Raw genomic sequence first — 23032 nt, 5'->3', positions numbered from 1 at the left:
ATTTTCCATAGGATGATTTACAATGATATATTTGTGCATATACATTAGTCAGTACGAAAAGTCAAAACTGTAAATAATCCAACAGATCTGATAATCTAAACATTAGAACACCCAAATTATTATCTTGGGAAAAAACATGAAATATAATTTTAATTAACAGAAAAAGCAAGAGAAACATAAAACAAAATTAGTTGAAATGTTGAAGTTTGCGATTTAATTTGCATTTCTATATGTTTTATCTTTCTATTCCTAAAGACATTCAATAAGCAAAATCTTTTTTTAATGAATATAGTGTAGTTTAATAAAACTGTCTTTGTTCAAATGCGCCAAATTATTATATTTTATTTTTTTTATGTGTTTTATATTTTAAATTCCAGTAATATTATAGACTAATATTCAAATGTTTATATGATTTATTTACAAAACATTTTGTAAAGTATTTTTTTTTACTAGATATCTTACATTAGTGGCTGGTCTTGTTTACCAAACAAGTGTATCTTGGATTTGCAATGTAAACCTTCAATAAAAGTATTTATTCTATTATTTCCCGTTTTAAGATTTTTTTTTTAAATATACAGTATTCACAAAATCATTTCACATTAATTCCCAGATAATTTTTTTTCTTTTCTTTTTTTTTTACAAAATTCTGAGCAGAAATAGAGAAAAATGTCCACAGATTCTGTCAGGCCCTGCATATAACATAAAATATAGCACCACATATAACATGTATAGCATAACCTTTAACAACTTAACATACAGCATAACATATAGCATAACAAATAACCAACGCAGGCTCTTTCTGAAAACGTACCTCTATATACATTTCTGGAGTTTTTCTTTTTATGAATCCACAAGAGGCCACAGTATACGCTTTTTCAGATCTCTCGCTAGTGCCATTCGCGCCGCCTGTTCTCACATAAATCCACCGGAGGCCGATGTTGACTGACTGACTGATCGATCAGCTGACCCACCCACCTCCCTCCCTAAACCTAACCAATTGTATTGATTGACCCGCCCACCCACTTCCCTAAACCCAACCAACATTTTTCAAATGCAATCCAGAAAAAGAAAAGCTCTCGTCTGATTTTTACCACGTTTTCAGATTTTACCACATTCTCACCCTGTTATTAACTTTTTTGTTTTATCTTTTGTTTTTGCTTTACCTGCTTTCTGGAACTGTTCTTCACCGTTCTCGAACCCTGTCATAGTGGTCAACTCCTTGTTGCGTCTCAAGTCCGCCGATGTACATAGCGAGCTAACGGGACTAACTGGTTGCAGCGGTAAAGCCGTCCATACGGAGGTGAGCGGGCAGCTGCTAAGCGTGACAAGGAACAGCGTCATACCACCCTAAAGCGTTAGTTTTAAAGACGAAATGCAGCCATACGTAGCTCTGGCTACTTAATTTGCGATCTCCAGATACGTATATTCACCTTATTCTTCGCTGACGAGCGGGCGCAGCCATTTGAATCTTTTTGACTTGACTTCCGGTCCATTCACTTCCATTCATTTTTAGACATTAAAAACTGAAATAATGTTAAAAAAATGAAAATAAAAATTGACAAAAGTGATGAAATACTGTAAATATTAGAGAAAACACATGTAAACCAAATATACAGTCAGATCTATTGGGAGTATAGGACATAGCCACTATTGACCTCCATCCATGCTGGCACAGAACAACACAAACCTTCCACCGTTTTTATAAGGTTTGCAGACTGATTGCTAATTGAAGATTTGTGTGAAGTAGTGTCAAACCGGTGCTTCAGTGAAGTCATACTGATCTTGGTAGTTTCTAATAGTAATGAATAGATGGTTTCTGTTTGGTTACCATAGCTAAAACAATGGAGTTTGGACTCTTTTGAAAATGGTGGGGAAAATGTGTTACCCCAATGAGAAAGGGTTCACACATTTGCAGGACCTGTCTTCTGCTCTGCTGGGATAGTGATAATAAAAATGAAGTGGAACCTAGTTTTTTTAACCTGGTCAAAGCAAACAAGAAAAACTGTATTCTATTGGTCATGTAGTCATGTATAGATTGTTTGCAAGTTTTCTGCCGTTTATTATTCCTAGTCATTTCTCCCATAGGCGACTGAATCGGAAGTTCTAAAACAACCTCGAAAACAGGCGCACTTCTGCTTTTTAGAATAAGGTCAATAGCGCTACATTTTTAGAATGAGCCTATATTGCATATGTAACCCCGCCGGCTCTACACCACCCAACCCGCTCCAAGCTGGTTTCGAACCGTCGACCTTCCGCATGGGAGTCAGGTGCTCTACCAAGGAGGCTAAAGACCATCGCCTCTAGCGTATGTCGCTAGAGCACCTTTTTTCACAACAAGAAATGTGTTACTTGTATAGCCCACGAAGACGGATGTTGTGCTAACCGTGTTAAGAGTTTAGGAAACTTGTTAAATGTATTGAAAAAAGTGTCATAGCCATTGTTAAAAACTGTAAGTCATTTTGGAACATGTTTGCAGTGTTTTGTTAAACATGGTGTATTGTGTTAGTTTATTATTGTATTTTGAAAAGTAGTTTAGAGGTTTAGTTTACAATGTGTGATTTTGAGCATGAAATTAACTGTTTTGCCAATTGTGTGTTTTAGGTGTGTTGCTGCGTTAAGAGTTTAGCAAACTTGTTAAATGTATTGAAAAAACTGTCATAGCCATTGTAAAAAACTGTAAAATATGCAGCAAAAGCTAGTTTTACCTTTAAACAACACAACTTGCAAACAAGTATATGAGCTCTTTCAATTAATCATTACACACTTTACAACAAAATACAAAATACAGAACTCTAAATATGTTAGACATGGTGTAGTGTGTTCGTTTATTATTGTATTTTGAAAAGAAGTTGAGAGGTTTAGTTTATAATGTGTGATTTTGAGCATGAAATTAACTGTTTTGCCAATTGTGTGTTTTAGGTGTGTTGCTGCGTTAAGAGTTTAGCAAACTTGTTAAATGTATTGAAAAAACTGTCATAGCCATTGTAAAAAAAACTGCAATATAACATTACATATAACATGACAACTCTTCTAAGTTATGGTGGGATTGTAAAACTTATCAATCAGTACATTTTCAGGAGCGAGTCCTGTTCTGTACGCACATGTAAAGTTATTGTGGCGATCAGCACTCCTAATTTTTTTTGCAGCTGTGACTTTTGAATCTGTAGATTATGCGTGGCCAGTGTGTTGTCTGTTTTGCTGTTTGTGTGTACTGCTATTGAATTATGTGTATTGTTTTGGCAATGTGTAATGACAGAACAGTCATTACATTCTCAGAACATGAGAAGTGAATGATGTCACTCAGATGTGTGTGTGGGTATGTGAATGAATGAAGCTGTTTTGCTTGTGTAAACTGTGATGTGGACTGGGAAAACACACACAAGCGCATGTACAACAGGTAGTGTACATACTGTATGAGGAATTAAAGTGAGAGGGGAAAAAGTGTGTTGGAAATAGATGGTTAAATGAAAGCACGCTTAGGATCTGTGTAGATGAACTTGTCATGGCATTTAAAGAGACAGTTCACCCTATAATTTAAACATACTCATTATTTATTCATCCTCAAGTGGTTTCAAACCTTAAAAATACCTGTATACAGTATATTGTGTGTGTTATTGACTGTAATGTGTGTTTGTGGCAGTTTTAGCTGTGAATTGTGTGTGTTATTGACTAATGTGTGTTTGTGGCAGTTTTAGCTGTGTATTGTGTGTGTTATTGACTGTAATGTGTGTTTGTGGCAGTTTTAGCAGTATATTGTGTGTGTTATCGACTAATGTGTGTTTGTGACAGTTTTAGCTGTATATTGTGTGTATTGACTGTAATGTGTGTTTGTGCTAGTTTTAGCTGTATTTTGTGTGTTATTGACTGTAATGTGTGTGTTTGTGGCAGTTTTAGCTGTATATTGTGTGTGTTATTGACTGTAATGTGTGTGTTGTGCTAGTTTTAGCTGTATATTGTGTGTGTTATTGACTGTAATGTGTGTTTTGTGACAGTTTTAGCTGTGTATTTTGTGTGTTATTGACTGTAATGTGTGTGTTGTGCTAGTTTTAGCTGTATTTTGTGTGTGTTATTGACCGTAATGTGTGTGTTGTCAGTTTTAGCTGTACATTGTGTGTATTATTGACTGTAATGTGTGTTTTGTGACAGTTTTTGCTGTATATTGTGTGTATTATTGACTGTAATGTGTGTTTTGTGACAGTTTTAGCTGTGTATTGTGTGTGTTATTGACTGTAATGTGTGTGTTGTGTCAGTTTTAGCTGTATTTTGTGTGTGTTATTGACTGTAATGTGTGTGTTTGTGGCAGTTTTAGCTGTGTATTGTGTGTGTTATTGACTGTAATGTTTGTTTTGTGACATGTTTAGCTGTTTATTGTGTGTGTTATTGACTGTAATGTTTGTTTTGTGACATGTTTAGCTGTGTATTGTGTGTGTTATTGACTGTAATGTTTGTTTTGTGACATGTTTAGCTGTGTATTGTTTGTGTTATTGACTGTAATGTGTGTGTTTGTGGCAGTTTTAGCTGTATATTGTGTGTGTTATTGACTGTAATGTGTGTTTTGTGACAGTTTTAGCTGTATATTGTGTGTGTTATTGACTGTAATGTGTTTCTCTCAGGATGTACAGCTTCATGGGAGGGGGTTTGTTTTGTGCCATCGTGGGCAACATCCTGCTGGTTGTTTCCACTGCTACCGACTACTGGATGCAGTACAGACTGTCAGGCAGCTTCGCTCACCAGGGCCTGTGGAGATATTGCATGTCTGGCAAATGCTACACACAGACTGACAGCATCGGTGAGTGTGAGACACTGTTCATATAACACACACCGTTCACTATAACTGAGATACTACTGATTGCTCTGCTTTAAGTATGTTCCCTATTCCTTTTTACCATAGGGTAAGGAATTATAAGGGCTTTAAACAGTGTGTGTGGTTACAGTGTGTGAATATAATCAACTTTTAATAGTACAAATGTATTAATTTTGTTTGTAATCTGCTGAAACACTTCGATTGACATTCTCCCTTTGTACGTGCCATCAGAGGGGGAAAGCCCCGCCCATTAGTGACCATCTCTCCCTCATTAGCATAGGACAATAGTCTTGTTTTTGAATCTCCCATCATGCTGACACACAGGCATTTGTAGCCCCGCCCTTATTCGAAAAGAGCAGAATCTCATTTGAATTTAAAGCGACAGTCAGCAAAACAGCACAATTAGGATCAAGGCCTTAAAGGGTCAGTTTTAAACAGTTATAAAATCTTTTTTGTGTGGTATTTGGGGCTGAAACGTCACACACACACACGCACACACACACACACACACACACACACACACACACACACACACACACACTCTAAGGACATCAGAGACTTATTTTACATCTTGTAAAAAGGGGCACAATAGGCCTCCAGTTAAACTCCGCGGACCCGGTAACGGGTCCATGACGTCATTGACTTTCGCTTTAAGATTTAAAGGGCTAGCATTGCACCAGACCCCCGTAAGTCGTTTCGTTTGAAAGTGTAGAATCTATATTTTATGTACATATGCATCACTTTGGTATTTATTCCACTGTACAAAATTTATTTACACTTAAAAACACAGTATTTTGGAGACCAGAGCTAGGGATTTTCATTGGTTCATTTTCATATTTTTCATATGACACATGTACAAGTTATAGCTCAAATGAAAGCTCTTGCCGGTGCTCATTGTCAGGGTTCTGCCACTTTGGTCTCGTAAATTCTTGTTTTGGTGGCAGAGCTTTGACACTACTCATGTCTGGTCCTGTTTCTGTCTCTGTGTGCGCGCGCGCGCCGTCGTGGGTGTACGCAGAGTGTGCGCGCTGCCGCTTGATGTGGCCGCGCACGCTCTGCGTCCCTCAGACGCGCGCACTCTTGTACTAGTGTTTGTGTTTGTTCTGTCAGCATCGCGCTGCTTTATTCTCGGCGCCTCCGTCTAGTTGGTTTCAGTTTTGGTTGGCGCTGAGATGAAGCATGCGCGTTGCTTATGTGTGAGCGCACGGTAAGGTGTTTATCTATCGTGTGCTCGTGTCTTGCGTCTTTTGTCAAAGCACGTGGCTCGATGTTTACATTGTGGTCACGTGCTTTTGTCGTGTGCTTCAGTGTTGTGCTCCTCTTTACATGAACATGCGGTTGATGAGTTCTCTCATTGGCAGCATGTTCTTGTCCTGTGTCATGTGAGCGCATGGCTTGTGTTGTCTTTCTGTGTCATGCGCTCTCCCGTCTATTGTCTAGTCCCACCCTTCTTGTTAACCCATTATTAGTTAATTATGTTCATCTGTTTTTTGTTAATTTCCTACAGTTTATAAACCCCTTATGTCTGCTGTCCTGTGCGAGTTCGTCATCATATGTTGTCGATGTTTACATGTCCTGCTGTGTCCAGTCCTGCCTTGTCCTGCCTGCCCAGTCAAGTTTGTTTGTTTGATTTATTGTTTGTTGTAGTAGTGTTTTTCCCCTCGGGGTTGTTTATTTTTGCATTTTATTTTATTTTATTAATATTAAATCCTACTTCACTCTGCGCTTGGGTCCTCGCTCCTTTTTTCCCTTTACCGGAACTTGACACTCATACAGTTCTATAATTCTTTTTATTGAATTATATTCACATATCAAACAGTTGTCGAATGAATTGTGGTGTTTCCATGGCGCAGGAATGTAAACAATACATTCATGATCAATTAGCAGCCCCAGATAGCTCAGACAGCTGTCATCTCTTACCTTATGCTGTGCGCTTCAGGGCCATTTCTCCTCTGTTTTTAAGGTGATGTGCATAAGTAATCCTTTTATATGTCTGATGTGGTCCAAACACAGTGAATTATGTTTGATCAAACAAAAAAATTGTGAAATATGAAAACAATGATCGCTCCCTGTGGCTTGAACAGCACCTCTCATCAGTTGGAATACAATAACTTTTGCATAGATTATGGTGGAGACATTTTTCTTTTTTCCTATGATTAGACATGTGCAGGAACCACCAAAATTAATTACAGCACCCTAGACCACACAGAACCTATTTTAAAGCCTAAATTTAACCTAAATTTAAAGCTTCCCAAATCCACATGCAGGGGTGTAAATGCAAAAATTTGGTATCATTTTAAAGAAAACCCATTGAATTTTCATAAAACACTGTTGAAAGTGTTTAAAATAGCTGTATATGTTGTCTATATTTTTATTTCTTTTTTATAGACTCAGATTTGAAAGTGAAGGTACACTTTCAAATCTGAGTTTATAAAAAAAAAAATACAAAAAGCGCCTCTTTTTGATGTTTATTATAACACAGACAACATATACAGCTATTTTAAACACTTTCAATAGTGTTTTATGAAAATTCAAAGGGTTTTCTTTAAAACGATACCAAATGTTTGCATGTACACCTCTCCATGTGGATTTGGGAAGCTTTTAAATTTGGTTAGGCAAAATAAATGCGGAAATCCCAAAATAACAGCAGAGTTTTACTTGGTAATAAGTCTTGAACAACACCAATCAACAAACTCTTGTTTTTGTGTAGCTTCGTATGAAATGTATTGTTTTGTGCATGAATTTCACACTCACATGTCTTTTAAAAACAGCTATTATAAGTTTATTTACTTTGAACAGATGGGATCAACAGAGGCGATTGATTAAAGGCATCAGAGGTCTGCCTTATCAGTTGTTTTCAAAAAATCTATTTCCCTGTGGAAAAAAAATGAACAGTGTTTTACTTTCAGAACCCGGTCGTTTGTGCTCTGCTGTTGTATTTTTATTTAATATTTTTAATTTATTTGTATTTTTCATCCATCCATCCTAAACTAAGCAGAATTAAGTTGTTACAATTCTAAAATCTATGGATCATGTATTCATTTTCTTTCCGGCTTAGTCCCTTTATTAATCTGGCGTCGCCACAGCGGAATGAACCGCCAACTTATCCAGCATATGTTTTACGCAGCGGTTCACACACATACACTACGGACAATTTAGCTCACCTAATTCATCAATAGCGCATGTGTTTGGACTTGTTGGGAAACGGGAGCACCTGGAGGAAACCCACGCCAACACAGGGAGAACATACAAACTCCACACAGAAATGCCCACTGACCCAGCCAGGGCTCAAACCAGCGACCTTTTTGCTATGAGGGGATTGTGCCACCCACTGCGCCACCGTGCAGCCCCTCACATCAATTGTCAAAACAAAACCTTTTTTCGACACAATATATATGTATATATTTGTGTCTGTGTGTGTGTGTTTGTGTGTGTATTCACCTTTAATTTATTCCTAAAAAATTAGAGAACAAATAAATATTTTACAAATATAATTTTCTGAAAAATTAAGTTAAAGGAATTAAGAATGTTAGATAACATTCTTCCATTTTCCAACCATCAAATCTTTGAGAAGTTTATTATAAAAGTCATTATTAGCAATGGCTAATGTCTCTGTCTGATGTTATGTTTGTGATCCTCACAGCGTACTGGAATGCAACACGGGCCTTCATGATCCTGTCAGCCATGTCGTGTTTTGCTGGAATAATCGCAGGAATCCTCTCCTTCGCTCACTTCTCCGCCTTCGAGAGGTTCAACCGTTCCTTTGCAGCAGGAATCATGTTTTTCATTTCCAGTACGTCTTTCTCTTGCGTTCACCTGTTGAATAGTGTGATCTGAGAGATCTTCATGTCTGATTTCTGTATCTCCTAAAGCTCTGTTTGTTCTGCTGGCGATGGCCATTTACACCGGCGTGACTGTCAACTTCCTGGGAAAGCGTTTCGGGGACTGGAGATTCTCCTGGTCCTACATTCTGGGCTGGGTTGCTCTGCTCATGACCTTTTTTTCAGGTCAGTAAAGATTTAACATTAGTTTTGTTTCATTGTCCAATTTAAAGGATGTTTACACGACAAAGATTTCAGCCAAAAATTGGGAACTTTTTATGCTTTACCTGTTTGTTTACACAGTTTTCAGCCAAAATAGGAAACAATTTATACATTAAAAAAACAGAAACTTTTTATACTGTTTTGCCTGTTCGTTTAGGCAAAGTTTTCAGCAAAAAATAAGAAACATATTATACTGTTTGCCTGTTTGTTTACACAGCTTTCAGCCCAAAACCAGACAATTTTTATGTATTTTACCTGTTCGTTTACGCAAAGTTTTCAGCAAAAGCCGGAATTTTTAAAATATATTTTGCCTGTTCGTTTACGCAAAGTTTTCAGCCCAAAACTGGAAACTTTTTTGCATTTTGCCTGTTTGTTTACGCAAAGTTTTTAGCCAAAAAACATAAACTTTTATGTGTTTTCAGCCAAAAATAGGAAACTTTTATACGTTATGATTGTTTCATTTACACAAATTTTTCAGCCCAAAACCGGAAACCTTATATGCGCTTTGTCTGTTTGTTAACTCAAAGTTTTCAGCCAAGAAACAGAACATTTTTATATTATTTGCTTGTTCGTTTACACAGAGCTTTTAGCTAAAATCAGGAAATAATTTATACAGTTTGCCTGTTTGTTTACAGCCAAAATGGGAAATATTTTAAGTTTTTCTTGTTTGTTTATACAACAAAGTTTTCATCCAAAAATGGGACGTATTGTGTGTGTTTTGCCAGTTCATTTTACACAAAGTTTTTTAGCTAAAAATGAGTCACATTTATTTGTTTTGCCTATTTATTTATTTTTATACAACAAAAGTTTCCAGCCAAATACAAGAAACTTTTAATGCATTTTGCCTGTTCATTGACACAATATGGGCCCTGTAATACACCCGGCACAATAAGGTGCAAGAAGTGTTTGCCCCAATGTGTTGCTATTTTCAGACTAGCGCAACCTTAATTTTTCCGTTTTCCAGCATGTTGTTTAAATAGCGAATCCATTTGCGCCACTTCGTGGACTAATGGTTGTGTCAGTCTAGATAAGAGGTGTGTTAAGGTGCATTGTTGGCTTGTTGATATTTTGAAGAACTAACATAGACTCTGCAATAGACCAGCTGAAAGCAGGTCTAAAGTCCAGCGCAGAGCACATGAGACAAAAACACACAGGATGTACAGCAATACATTCACAAACATCTTTACGAATGAAAACGAATTAAAGGATTTAAATATTACAAAAATTATTATTAACCCTCTCAGGCTCAAATTAAGTTTTAGAAACAGGAAACATCTGATATTTGGGGAAAATTATCATATGGGGTTGTACAATAGAATCCTGACTCTTTTTTTTTTTAGAGAGACCTTCACATGCAAGGCGTTCTGGGATGTTGCAGATTTGCAACATTGGCCCAGTGTGGTAATTAGACACTGACGACTGAATATGAACTTTTTATATACATTTTTTCAAACAATGTAACAAATTGCTTTTCTGTGGCAGAACAACAACAAAAACAACATGGGATCCAAATCCAATATCTCAAATCCTCATAGAGTAGGTCATGTTTCCAAGTCACTTTGTCATGTGGTACTCCAAGAAACAGTTTTCGTCTTTTGTGTCATCTGGTGTGCAAGTGGGGAAACTGTGTGTTGCTAATGGACAACCAAGTCCTGCAGTGGTACTTCTGAGTAAAAAAAAAACTCATAAAATATGTATCTGGAGTAATAAGGTAGTTCATTTTTAACTGTTGCAAATCTGCAACGCCTGCCTTGAGAGGGTTAAAATTATTTTACACTACCTCCATGACTTCTTCATCTCAGGTTTTTTTTTTTCAGTTTATTCATCACATCTTGCTTTTGTATAACGTTATTATTATTAGTAGTAGTAGTAGTAGTAGTTGTAGTATTTTTTAAATGCATATTTATATTTGCTTTATTTAAAAAAAGTTTAGAGTTGTCCACCTGTTGGGTTTTAGACCATATGGGAGTGTATTTTTCCATCCTTAAAATAGCAAAAGTGGATTCGGACACACCCTTAATGCTCTTGTGTCATGTGCTTTAGACTTTGCATCTAGATCATTATAATAGAGTCCAGACAGTGTTTTTTGGGAATGAAAACACATATATCTGAAAGCAGTTTACAAAGTGCCATAGTAGTCATGTCTGTGTAAACACCCTAAACAAAGTCTTCGACCATAATAACATCATGTAGGTTTATAGTATGTGTTTGGTGTAGTGTAGATTAAAGACAAGTGTTTGCTAACGCTTCTTCAACAATGTCTGGATATTCTTGCATTACCTTACATTACTTTACATACTAACAGTAGAGACGCATACGGCAAATGCTTTATACATAAAGTAACAGTGCAAAAAACTGGCCTGGCATACATATAACAACATTTTAGCCCTTTTTCATGGATGTATAAATGCAGATCATTTTGAAAACTTTGTTGTGTAAATGTAAAACACTTTTCAAATGCAAGAGAAAAGATGCAGGAGTTTTTGTTTTTGGCTACATCTTTGTCATGTAAACATAGGCTTAGACTTCCGACTGTTACATTTTCTTATTTTGATTAATTTCTGAAGCTTTCACGATATACGGCATTATCATGATATATTACATTATTGTTACATTAAGAAGTATAATAACCAAAAAAAACTTAGTGTATTGCTTTATTGTATAAACATGTTCAGAGCAAATACATTTTCAATTAAACGTAATTACAAAATTACAATACGTAACACTTTACAACAAAGTATCATTGGTAAACATTGTCTAATTGATTCAAATCAATGATAACAATATCGTGCACCATATATTGAATTACTGAATGTACAGTTGAAACCAGAAGTTTACATACACTCTAAAAAAAGGAACATAACCATTTTTTTTTAAAATGTCTGATGGTAAATCATACTAAACGTTTACTATTTTAGGTACGTTAGGATTACCTAAATGATTTACATTTGCTAAATACCAGAATAATGAGAGCATTTTTTTTGGAGAATTGTTTTATTAATTTCTAGACAGTCAAAAGTTTACCTACATTTCCTTAGTGTTTTTTTTTTAGTTTTGCTTTTAGGCTGTATTACTTTGGTCAAATATTTTGGGTATCCTTCCACAAGCTTCTCACAATAGTTTGGAGGAATTTTGGCCCATTCCTCCTGACAGAATTGTTGTAACTCAGTCAGAATTGGTGTAACTGCCCACAAATTTTCTATAGGATTGAGATCAGGGCTTTGTGATGGCCACTCCAAAACATTCACTGTGTTGTCCTTAAAGCTCATTTTAACTAATTTGGCAGTATGCTTAGGGTCATGGTCTGTTTGGAAGACCCATTTGTGGTAAAGTTTTAATTTCCTGACTGATGTCTTGAGATGTTGCTTCAGTATTTCTCCATAATGTTCTTTCTTCATGATGCTGTTAAGTGGACCAGTCCTTCCTGCAACAAACCAGCCCCACAACATGATGCTGCCGCCCCCATACTTCACAGTTGGCATGGTGTTTCTGGGCTTGTAATCTTTCCCCTTTTGTTCTTCAAATTTAACACTGGTCATTATGGCCAAACAGTTCAATCTTAGTTCCATCAGAGCACAGGACATGTCTCCAAATATTATTTTTCCCAGTGTAGTTTAGCAAATTGTAATCTGGCTTTTTTGTTGATTCTGGTTTGCTGATTTTCCCTTGTTGTCACACAAGGAAGCAGTGTGTTTGAGGTTTTCCTTAAATACTATTCTACAGTTGTGCCTCCAATTAACTCAAATGTTGTCAATCAGCCAATTAGAAACTTCCAAAACCTTGACAAGGTTGTTAATTGTAAACTTGACTTTTAAGAAAAGTTAAAACAATTTTTCAAAAATATCTCTCTCATTATTCTGCTATTAAGCATTACAGAAACAAATTAGATAATCCTAACTTACCTAAAAGAGAAAAAGTTTAGTCACATAACTTCTGACTTTTTTTAAAATGGTTTCAACTGTATGTGTGGTTCAGCTGTTGATCTCCTAAATGTGTGTTTTGTTTCTGCAGGTATTTTTTACATGTGTGCCTACAGGATGCATGAATGCAGAAGAGTGGCCGGCACTCGCTAAAACCAGAGACAAGCAAACATTCATCACCCAAGTATTTGATTATCTGATCCCACTTATAAAATACAGAGAAAAAAGACACTGTCAGATTTCACTAGTTGCAATAACAACAGAACTCATTTAAGATTTGAATCACTTGAATGAACTGAAGCATTTTTCATGCACAGAGTGAAAAATCTCTAATAAAATCTGTTCTCTTCATTTATTGTTGTTTTGTTTGTTTAATGTTTGGCTTGGAGGAACCGATTGAATGTTTGCATGATACGTAAAAAATATATATACATGAAATAAATGGTAAATTTTAAGACCCTGTGATTTGCATAATGCATAAAACACTGACAGAATTGTGAAATCCTGTCAGAAAAACACAATGAACTTGGCAAAATTTGGATGTATGAGTTGCAGGTTTGCACTTTTAATGAAACCAGTAGCCTATTGGTCCAATACAATTATTCTCTAAAATAAAAGTTTAACTCTTTGATCACTAACATTAAATGTAACCAATAAAATATAGTTTAATAAACTTATATATAATACTTTCTTGAAATTGTATTATTAAAGGTGCAGTATGTAAGTTTGACACCCAGTGGTTGAACTAGGTATTGCAATCCTGGATCAAAACATGCAAGCACAGGTTGTCAGATTGACAACACCAACAGGAGCGAGCCTGACTATCGAGCCTAAAGGCTGATTTAAATCGTGTTCTACTGTATATAAAAGCAACGACACGTGATAGAAGGAATATTCTTCATACTAAAAGGAGTTTTTGCTTCTATTTCTTCCAGCTGAACAACACAAAACTGATAATGATCAGCTCAGTTACACCTCTTGTGCTTTATTCAGTGTTAAATGCTAATGATGTGAGTCTGAATGCCATTATACATGACATTTATTGCCATACTACTGAAAGCAGCAGCAGATAGTTCACCTCAGATCTGGAAAATAAACTGTTTAAAATTAAATTTTAGAACCGTGTCTCAGTGCAAGCCAACACATATCAGTGATTCAGCATCTACATTTAATAATGCTAAAGAGGTTTAATATGTATTAATTAGATCATAAACCTTACCGTTTTGTTGGAGTGCAGTGAGTGCACTATTCTGTGCTTCTAAATGGCTGTATTTACATTTCTGTCGTGTTCCGTCTAGTGCTTACAGACCAATTGCTTATCACTGCAAATCTTGTCATGTAGCGTCACGTTAGGACACAGGTTTACAGTTTAACCTCCTCACCTAATGTTTACGTTATATTACGAATATTTCTGAGTCTGCTATTGTCCACCGGAGGTCGCATTTCACTCATGGACTCACACTTTGAGAGGCTTCATGATTGAATGAATGAAATGCGCTGTTTTTCACCAAGGCAACCCGGGTTCTGAAATATAATCGGCTAAACTGACATTGGACGGGTTAAAAGAACCAAAACAAAGACGTTACGCTCATTTTTAAAGCAGAATATCTGTCTTTAGCATTGTTTTTCAGATAAACACGAATGTTCACTTAGCATGTTTCTAAAATATCTGCAAACATATTATGGTATTTTTAAGCTTTAGAAGAGTCAAAAACTTACATACAGCACCTTTACGCCCCATTTAGATGGGGCATCAGCGTCAACGTTTCCTATTCACTTTCAATGGGTGATGTCAAGCATTGCCTAACTGAATTGTAGATCTGTAAGGATTTGGAATTATTCAACTTTTCAAGCACCAACGGAAGCATCAGCCAATCAGATCGCTTTATTTAAATATCCCAGCTCAGACAGTAGCCGATTGCGGACTAAATTCATTGGCATATGCTGCTATGACGATCGTGTCAGCCCTAACGTCTCATTCACAAGGGGCGTCAGCTTTAATGCTTCTCATTCACTTTGAATGGGTGTCATCAGGCGTTGCCAAATTGCATTGTGGATCCGTCGGTGCCACTTCAGTGGCGTTGCTCGGTGCAGAAGTTAGGACTTTCTCAACTTTTCAAGCACCAACGTAAGCGTCAGCTGATTGCTGACTTAATTTCATTGGCTGACGCTGCTATGATGATCGCGTCAGCCCCAACTTCAGGCACGCCCTCTGTCAAGCGTTGACGCTGAAGCCCCGTGTGAATGCACGGTAACGTCCGATTCAGCGTCAACGCTTGACAGAGGGCGTGCCTGAAGTCGGGGCTGACGCGATCATCATAGCAGCGTCAGCCAATGAAATTAAGTCAGCAATCGGCTACTGTCTGAGCTGGCGTAGTTGGAAACAGCAATCTGATTGGCTGACCCTTCCCTCTTCCGTCCTAACATCTGCAACGAGCAACGCCACTGAAGCGGCACCCACAGATCCACAATGCAATTCGGTAACACCCTACCGAACCTATTCAAGTAAACGGGAAGCAAAAGTAGCGTTGACGCTGACGCCCTGTGTGAATGGGGCGTAACTTCAGACACACCCTCGTCAAGCATTGACGCTGAAGCCCCATGTGAATGCACAGTAAAGAAACTGTGACTATATGGGAATAAAACTGTACCTCAGTTACAAAATTCACACTTCGACGTCACAAAACTTAATTTAACATGAAAAAGACGTCGCATGTTCAAGGTAAGACACTTCTTTATTTTGTTGATAAATTGTAAAAAACAGCTACAAATATTAAATGTTACAGATTCATGAAAAATAATAGAAACTAAATTAAAAAAAACGTGACAATGAAATGTAAAAGCTCATATCGCTACAACATTCAGTTCAGTTTCTGTCTTTGTATAATTTCTCTTGTGTCTTTTAAAGCACCACGTCTTCAGCAAAGAAACTGTTTTGCTTTCGCGGAAAGTTGAGGATGAAAAGTAAAAGACGAAGGGATCAAGACAAGTGTTGAGTGTGCTCGGCAAAAGCGTGTAATATCTCCACGGCGGGCTTTTATTGCTGCTGTAACCTACTAGATGCGACAGGTTATAAGGTAAAAAACACAGTAAAAAGATGGTAAGTGTGCACAACGCCATCCCAATGGCTCTTTGCTTCTTCACTTTAACAATATGAGGCCTGCTGTACAATATATTGATACAGTTAATGTAGCAGAAGACACAAACTAGGAGCGGCAGCGTGTAAATGACCACAAAAAACTCCAGCCGAACTGGCAGCAAGATCCTTTTCTGCTCTTCAGTAAATTCTTCGTAGCAAACCGATCCGTTTGTGTTCTGATCCGGCATATGAACGATGATAAACACGATACTGCAATGAGCCGCGCTGACTAGCCATATAAAAACACAACCTACCGTGGCGTAAATCGGTTTACGTAGCATTCGGTATTTGAACGGGAAGGCTAGTCCTAAGTAGCGATCCACAGCTATAGCCATTAGCAGCAGAGAGCTGGTGTAAATCGTGGTGAAGAAGAAGAAGGAGGCGATGGAGCACAGGGTCTGCGGTAAGTGCCATTTCATGCCCATGAAGGCTTCGTACATCTTGAAGGGAAGAAACAGCAGGAAGACCAGATCTGAAGTGGTCAGGTGGAAGAGCAGGATGTCGTTGGGACTGGGTTTGTCTCCGAGTTTTTTAATGAACGTGCAGATGGCCAGAAGATTCGCTGGAAGGCCGATTAGAAACGTCAGGACGTAGACGGCGAAAATCACCCACTGGTTGATCATTTTTGCACTCCAAAGGTCTCTGAAAAACATCAGAATTTGACAGTAGAGTTATCGGATGACTTAATCCACCTTGATGGCAAAATGATGTCTAAGAAACATGTTAATGTAAACTGTTTTGAGGTTAAAACCTTTACTAACACAAGTTGGTGTTAAATAAGTAGAAATAGTAGAGAGTTTTTTGGATGACTTGATGTTGAAACGAAGTCTGAAGCCGCCTTAAACATTCATTCCCACCGAAAGAGTAGCAAAGTAGCCGAAAGTCATTCATTTTCAATGTGAGCTGGTGGCGTTAAGCGGCGAGGAGCAGCGCGGCGTGTCTTCGCCAGCGTGGGCGTCGAGGAGAGTTAAAATCTAGTCAACTTTTGGTAATGAGCTATGATGCGGTTCGGCGAGAAGCAATCAGAATGAAGAAGTCCACCGCTTGAGAGGAGTTCAGAGAACACAGACCTCTGAACTTCGGTTCAGACCACAGTTGTTCCCAAGGGTTTGCTGATTGCGGTCGACGGATTATTAATTATTTACAATTTTTTTTTGCAGGAACATGCATTAGATAAGTTACTGGCGAGTTACTGATGTGCGTTAATGTTATATATATTTATCTTAAAAAAAAAAATCTCATGCGGCAGTACAAAACAGTATTGCTGCTTCAGGATATTTCAGACATATAGACACATTGGATAATTACGTGGAGCACCACACCACATGCAACTTGTTCCATTGTCCATCTTCCGTTGTTAAATTAATTCGATAAGAAGTACATTTTCACGCTAAAACATGTTTTATGCAGGAATGTAACTGATATGCTGCAACGGCTCCTTTAAATACGAGATCAATGTAGCAAATTTTGATGCTGGAGCTGAAGGCAGACAGCGTTGTCGCCAGGGTGGCCAGAGCGACCTTGGACGCTCTCACCGCTTTCGGTGTGAACGCTCAAGTACACTGCACACGACATATGGACACGGCAGTCGCACAGTATTTTCAGTTCTGACCTGTACCATGAGAGAGAAGCTGTTCTCGCAGTGTCCGAAATAAAGGAGTGCAAAAGCAAGAGTCTGTACTCTCTGTGGTTAAATGAATGAATGAATACTAGAAACTCATAGACCGCTAAAAATGTATTGAAGGGAATGTGGACAACAATAAAAAATTTGATTTTTATTACTTTATTAATGACATTTATTAGACTTTTTCTAATTCAAAAAATAATCAAATAAACTCATATTTCTCATCTCGCACACACGGACCTGCTTGAACATCACATCCGGTCGGTCGGTCGCATAAGGTCTAGTCGCAGGAGTTCAAATAATAAATATTATACAATGGATCTGCAACTTAGTTCAGATCCGAATTTACCGCACACGTAGATGATCGTAACTCCATGCAGCTTCCAGGCCACTCTCCATCAGAAATGAATGACTTCCGGTCTGTCGCTTGTCATTTGTCGTGTGCATTGGACTGGAGGCTTGAGAAACATGTCAAAAATGTAAACCGATTTGATGTCAAACCTGTATGTTCATACATTGATGCCCTTTTGTCCACCATGAAAAGACTTTTTTTCAATTAGCTGATGTTAATTTGATGTATTTTATTGTACGGAGCTACGGGACAAAAGTCAATCATTTTCAATGCCGTCCGCTATGTTAATATAAGAAAATGTTTTTAAGGTATATGTGAAAATATAAGGTAAATGTATAAATATGTGAAAATGTTCATTTTAAGGTCTCTGAAAAACATCAGAATTTGACAATAGAGAGTTATCAGATGACTTAAACCACCTTGATGTCATAACAACGTCTGAGAAACATGTAAAAATGTCAATAGTTTTGATGTCAAAACCTTTACGCCTATTTGACATCCACAAGTTGGTGTCACATTAGTGAAATTAGTAAAGTGTTATTGGATGATTTGATGTTAAAACAAAGTCTAAGAAACATGTCAAAAATGTAAATCATTTTGATGTCAAACCTGTATGTTCATCCATTGATGCCCTTTTGTCCACCAAAAAAATACTTTTTTTTAATTAACTGATGTTAATTTGATGTATTTTATTGTACGGAGCTAAGGGACAAAAGTCAATCATTTTCAATGCTGTCCGCTGTGTTAATATGTGAAAATAAATGTTATGGTCTCTTTAAAAACTTCTGAATTAGACAGTATAGTGTTCTCTGACAAATTAAGCCTCCTTTATTTCAAAAAAGACGTGTCAAAGCTCAAAAATGTGTATTAATGTGATGTCAAAACCTTTTCATCCATTTGACCTCAACACACTGATGTCCCTTTGGCCACCAAAAAAGACTTTAGTTTAATGCACAGAGCGTATAAATAGTCAGATTTTTTAATGACATACACTAGATTAATACAGTGCAATCCGGAAAGTGTTCATGGCGCTTCACTTTTTCCACATTTTTTATATTACAGCCTTATTTCAAAATGGATTAAATTCATGTATTTCCTCAGAATTCTACACACAATCCCCCATAATGACAATGTGAAAAAAGAGTTTTTGAAATTGTTGCAAATTTATTAAAAATAAAAAACCTGAAAAATCACATGTGCATCAGTATTCACAGCCTTTGCCGTGAAGCTGTAAATTAAGCTCAGGTGCATTCTGTTTCCACTGATCATTCTTAAGATGTTTCAGCAGTTTAATTTGAGTTCAGCTCAATTCAGTTGATTGGACATGTTTGAAAAGGTATACATCTGTCTATATAAGCTCCCAGGGTTGACAGTGCATGTCAAAGCACAAACCAAGCATAAAGACAAAGGAATTGTTTGTAGACTTTCAAGACAGGATTGTCTCAAGGCTGGGGAAGGTTACAAAAAAAAATCTGCTGCTCTGAAATTTCCAATTTTTTTGATAGTCTACAGAACAAACCATCATTATACAATAACTTGCCTAATTACCCTAACCTGCCTAATTAACCTAGTTCAGTCTTTAGATGTCACATTAAGCTGTATAGAAGTGTCTTGAAAAATATCTAATCAAATATTATTTACTGTCATCATGGCAAAGATAAAATAAATCAGTTATTAGAAATGAGTTATTAAAACTATTATGATTAGAAATGTGTTGAAAAAATCTGCTCTCCGTTAAACAGAAATTGGGGGAAAAATAAACAAGCGGCCTAAAAAAATCAGGAGGGCTAATAATTCTGACTTCAACTATATATATATATATATATATATATATATATATATATATATATATATATATATATATATATATATATATATATATATATATATATATATATATATTTATATATATATATATATATATATGAAGAGTTTAGATGCTAAAATCTCTAAATGCTATCTGAAATTTTCCTCTGAAATGAACATTTTAATCAGGCTCCTGTATATGTTCAGTAATATCAATTTTAAGGCAATTAGTAAGTCCTTTTCCTGGTTTTTAAAGTGAAATATCTCAACATAAACAAAGAAGGCTGCAAAATTGCAGACGGCACTCAGAGGTTTTTGCAACTGAACTCTTCATATGTTATATACAATACATTTATTAGACTATTTAAAGTGTGGCTGAACTGTTCATATATATTTGTTTAGATATTTGTTTGAAATGACTTGTTATTTTGACACAAAGGGGATCTACTTAAAACAATTGAAGTGCAAATAGTCTTACAGCTCTCTTTCCTTACCTCAAATGTCTCTGTGTTTCCCAAAATCTTCTAAGATTTCATCCGAAAGGTATTATTCCCACAGACGTCCGTTGAGAAGAGCCACATTGAAGAGTTCATTCAGCTAGACCTAAATGAGATTTGTCCACATTTACTGTACGTTTGGGAATTGTTAGGTATTTTACAGCAGACTCGGCTAACAATTAACCAAAATGTAAAACACTGCATCTATAATATTTAAATTCCATGGAGAGCCAAGAACATGCAAATCTGATTTTGAACAATCACTCTTCATGAAATGCATTCGCCGTATTGTTTCAACACACGTTTAGTAGTTCACTATGAAACATGCATTCTTGTGTCATAAAAGCATAAAGCTGAAAGCATAAATAATGTTATGTTGCTCTTACCATGTTGATGATGGAAGTACAGTTGGCTAGAGGTTTAATGAAGGCTTCTCTACAGCAATAACAGCATGAGGGAACACAAATATTGATTAGTATGTGCACGTTTATTTATCTTTCGTACACTCACCACTGACGCATACATCCGTTTATGAGATGAGATAAAAAAAAGAGGCTGGCTTTATTGAACTTTTGACTTATTAAATCCGAACGATAGTTATCAAAAGGAAATGGTTTGTGCATGCAAGCTTTTAGGTCAGATTTTTTAATGCTTACAGGCCCTGTTGCATGAAAGCCCTTAAGCTAAGAAATTAGTTATAAGGGAATCCTTCGTTAAACGTGAAAAATAAAAAGGGTCTTAATACTGGCATTAAATATTCATCCCTAATTATGTTAGTGTTTCCTTAAGCATTGCTTAGCAACCATTTGACCTTAATAAATTGAAGAGACCAAAACAGTTCCCTTATTAAGTCAACTTAAACGCGTAGTAAAATCACATGTTATAAAGCAATTATTAAATTGTTCCAAAACAAACTCAATGATTTTACTTGTGGGTTATAGCAACTTTGCAGAGTGTGTGTGTGTGTGTGTGTGTGTGTGTTAATCTAAAGGAGTATCATTTATTAATTCTGTTCAGTTTGGTTTTGTGATGTTTGTTGCAAAATGCACTTACTGGCCACTTTATTAGGTACACCTTACTGGCACCGGGTTGGACCCCTTTTGCCTTCAGAACATGCCTCCTTGATCCTTCGTGGGATAAATTCAACAAGGTACTGGAAATAATCCTCAGGGTTTTTGGTGCAGATTTGTCGGCTGCACATTCATGATGCGAATCTCCCGTTCTCCCGTTTAAATTCTCTATTGGATTGAGCTCTGGTGACTGTGGAGGCCATTTGATTACAGTGAACTCATCGTCATGTTCAAGAAACTAGTCTGAGATGATTTGTGCTTTATGACATGGTGTGTTATCCTGCTGGAAGTAGCCATCAGAAGATGGGTACACTGTGGTCTTGAAGGGATGGACATGGTGAGCAACAATAGGTAGGCTGTGGTGTTGAAACTCGGTACTAATGAGCCCAAAGTGGGCCAAGAAAATATCCCCCACACCATTACACCACCTGCAGCAACCTAAACTGTTGATTCAAAGCAGGATGGATCCATGCTTTCAGGTTGTTGACGCCAAATTCTGACCCTACCACGCGAATGCCGCAGCAGAAATCGAGACTCATCAGAGCAGGCAACGTTTCTCCAATCTTCTATCTCCAGTTTAGGTGAGTCTGTGTGAATTGTAGCCTCAGTTTCCTGTTCTTAGCTGACAGAAGTGGCACCCGGTGTGGTCTTCTGCTGCTGTAGCCCATCCGCCTCAAGGTTGGACGTGTTGTGTGTTCAGAGATGCTCTTCTGCAGACCTCGGTTGTAATGAGTGCTTATTTGAGTTACTGTGTTGCCTTTCTATCGGCTGGAACCAGTCTGGCCATTCTCCTCTGATCTCTAGAATCAAAAAGGCATTTGTGCTCACAAAACTGCCTCTTACTGGATATTTTCTCTTATTCAGACCATTCTCTGTAACCCCTAGTAAAGGTTGTGCGTGAAAATCCCAGTAGATCAGCAGTTTCTGAAATATTTAGAGCAGCCCGTCTGGCACCAACAACTATGCCACGTTTTAAGTCAGCTTTCTGGTGGATGACCAGCTAAAACCAGGTTGACCAGCCTAGCCAGGCTAGGAGCCTAGGCAAAACCAGTTTGTCCAGCTTAAACCAGACTGGTCAAGCTGGTTTTAGCTGGTCATTTTCCAGCCAGACCAGTTAAGACCAGGCTGGAAATGGCCAAAACCCTCTAAAACCAGCCTGGTCGACCAGCTAAAACCAGCCAACCAACCTAGACTTGTTTAAACTGGATTTTTCAGCAGGGTTAGTAAATTATTAGACCTTTATAGAATAACACCAATTATATATATTTTTTAGCCAAACACATGCTTAGTAAATGCAGAGATTGACATTTTCCCATCGCTGTATGTACACGGTTATTTAATTGCAACGTGTGTTGTTGGTATGACTTTCATTAGGAGTTGGTATCAGTGGAAAAAAGCGAAACTCGAGTTGAGCATCACTATAGTAACCGCAGACGCTTCAACATCGCCGCGTGTGACTGGCTGCTGCTTGTCTCCACGTTCCTGATTCGCGCTTCTGTCTGTTGTCTTCTCAAACTACACTGAAATGCTTGACGACCTTCAGCAATGCGAGTAAAAAACACGGAACATTCCAGAACCACACAGGTGAGGAAAACACATCCTGCAAATATAAAGCTGTTAAATGTCTTCCATAGTCTGTGCCCTCAAGAAGTATTACCTCAGTCACTCGTGAAATGTCTGTATATGAACGCCAGAGGCATTTATTATGAAGAAAGATAAGATAGGGACACGTTTCAAGCTGCATAATATATTTATATTTTTGTAAATTCGTGTGTAA

General features: G+C 37.2%; 3 protein-coding genes across 5 annotated transcripts in view; 2 read left to right on the top strand and 1 right to left on the bottom strand.

Moving 5' to 3' along the window:
- Positions 1 to 1208: 1208 nt before the first annotated feature.
- lim2.5 (lens intrinsic membrane protein 2.5) lies at positions 1209 to 13113 on the top strand (the record flags this gene model as incomplete). The annotated part of the gene is given in 5 exon segments (NM_001013522.1): positions 1209 to 1300; positions 4614 to 4789; positions 8448 to 8597; positions 8677 to 8811; positions 12859 to 13113. Coding segments are annotated over 4 exon segments (522 nt in total). The 3' UTR covers positions 12921 to 13113.
- si:ch211-231m23.4 lies at positions 13041 to 22690 on the bottom strand. 3 transcript variants are annotated; one of them, XM_073926776.1, is made up of 5 exons: positions 22425 to 22643; positions 21239 to 22380; positions 20572 to 20620; positions 20183 to 20291; positions 13041 to 16548 (listed from the first exon to the last, which is right to left on the bottom strand). In XM_073926776.1, exon 5 carries the CDS (start codon positions 16527 to 16529, stop codon positions 15612 to 15614), a length of 918 nt encoding a protein of 305 aa, XP_073782877.1. In that variant the 5' UTR covers positions 16530 to 16548; positions 20183 to 20291; positions 20572 to 20620; positions 21239 to 22380; positions 22425 to 22643; the 3' UTR covers positions 13041 to 15611. The 3 variants fall into 3 exon arrangements, with proteins under 3 accessions (XP_073782877.1, XP_073782876.1, XP_017207055.1); XM_073926775.1 differs by lacking the exon at positions 21239 to 22380 and having other exon boundaries at positions 22541 to 22690; XM_017351566.4 differs by having other exon boundaries at positions 21239 to 22680.
- A 69-nt stretch (positions 22691 to 22759) lies between these two features.
- Positions 22760 to 23032, top strand: part of nek10 (NIMA-related kinase 10) — a 43265-nt gene continuing 42992 nt past the window's right edge. Inside the window, exon 1 of the mRNA XM_009292688.5 lies at positions 22760 to 22839. The gene's annotated coding sequence lies outside the window, so the exon portion shown is untranslated. The remainder of the gene's footprint in view (positions 22840 to 23032) is intronic.

This window comes from Danio rerio, chromosome 16 (assembly GCF_049306965.1).
Source record: "Danio rerio strain Tuebingen ecotype United States chromosome 16, GRCz12tu, whole genome shotgun sequence".
Lineage (NCBI taxonomy): Eukaryota > Metazoa > Chordata > Actinopteri > Cypriniformes > Danionidae > Danio > Danio rerio.
This window is presented reverse-complemented; position numbering and strand designations above follow the sequence as displayed.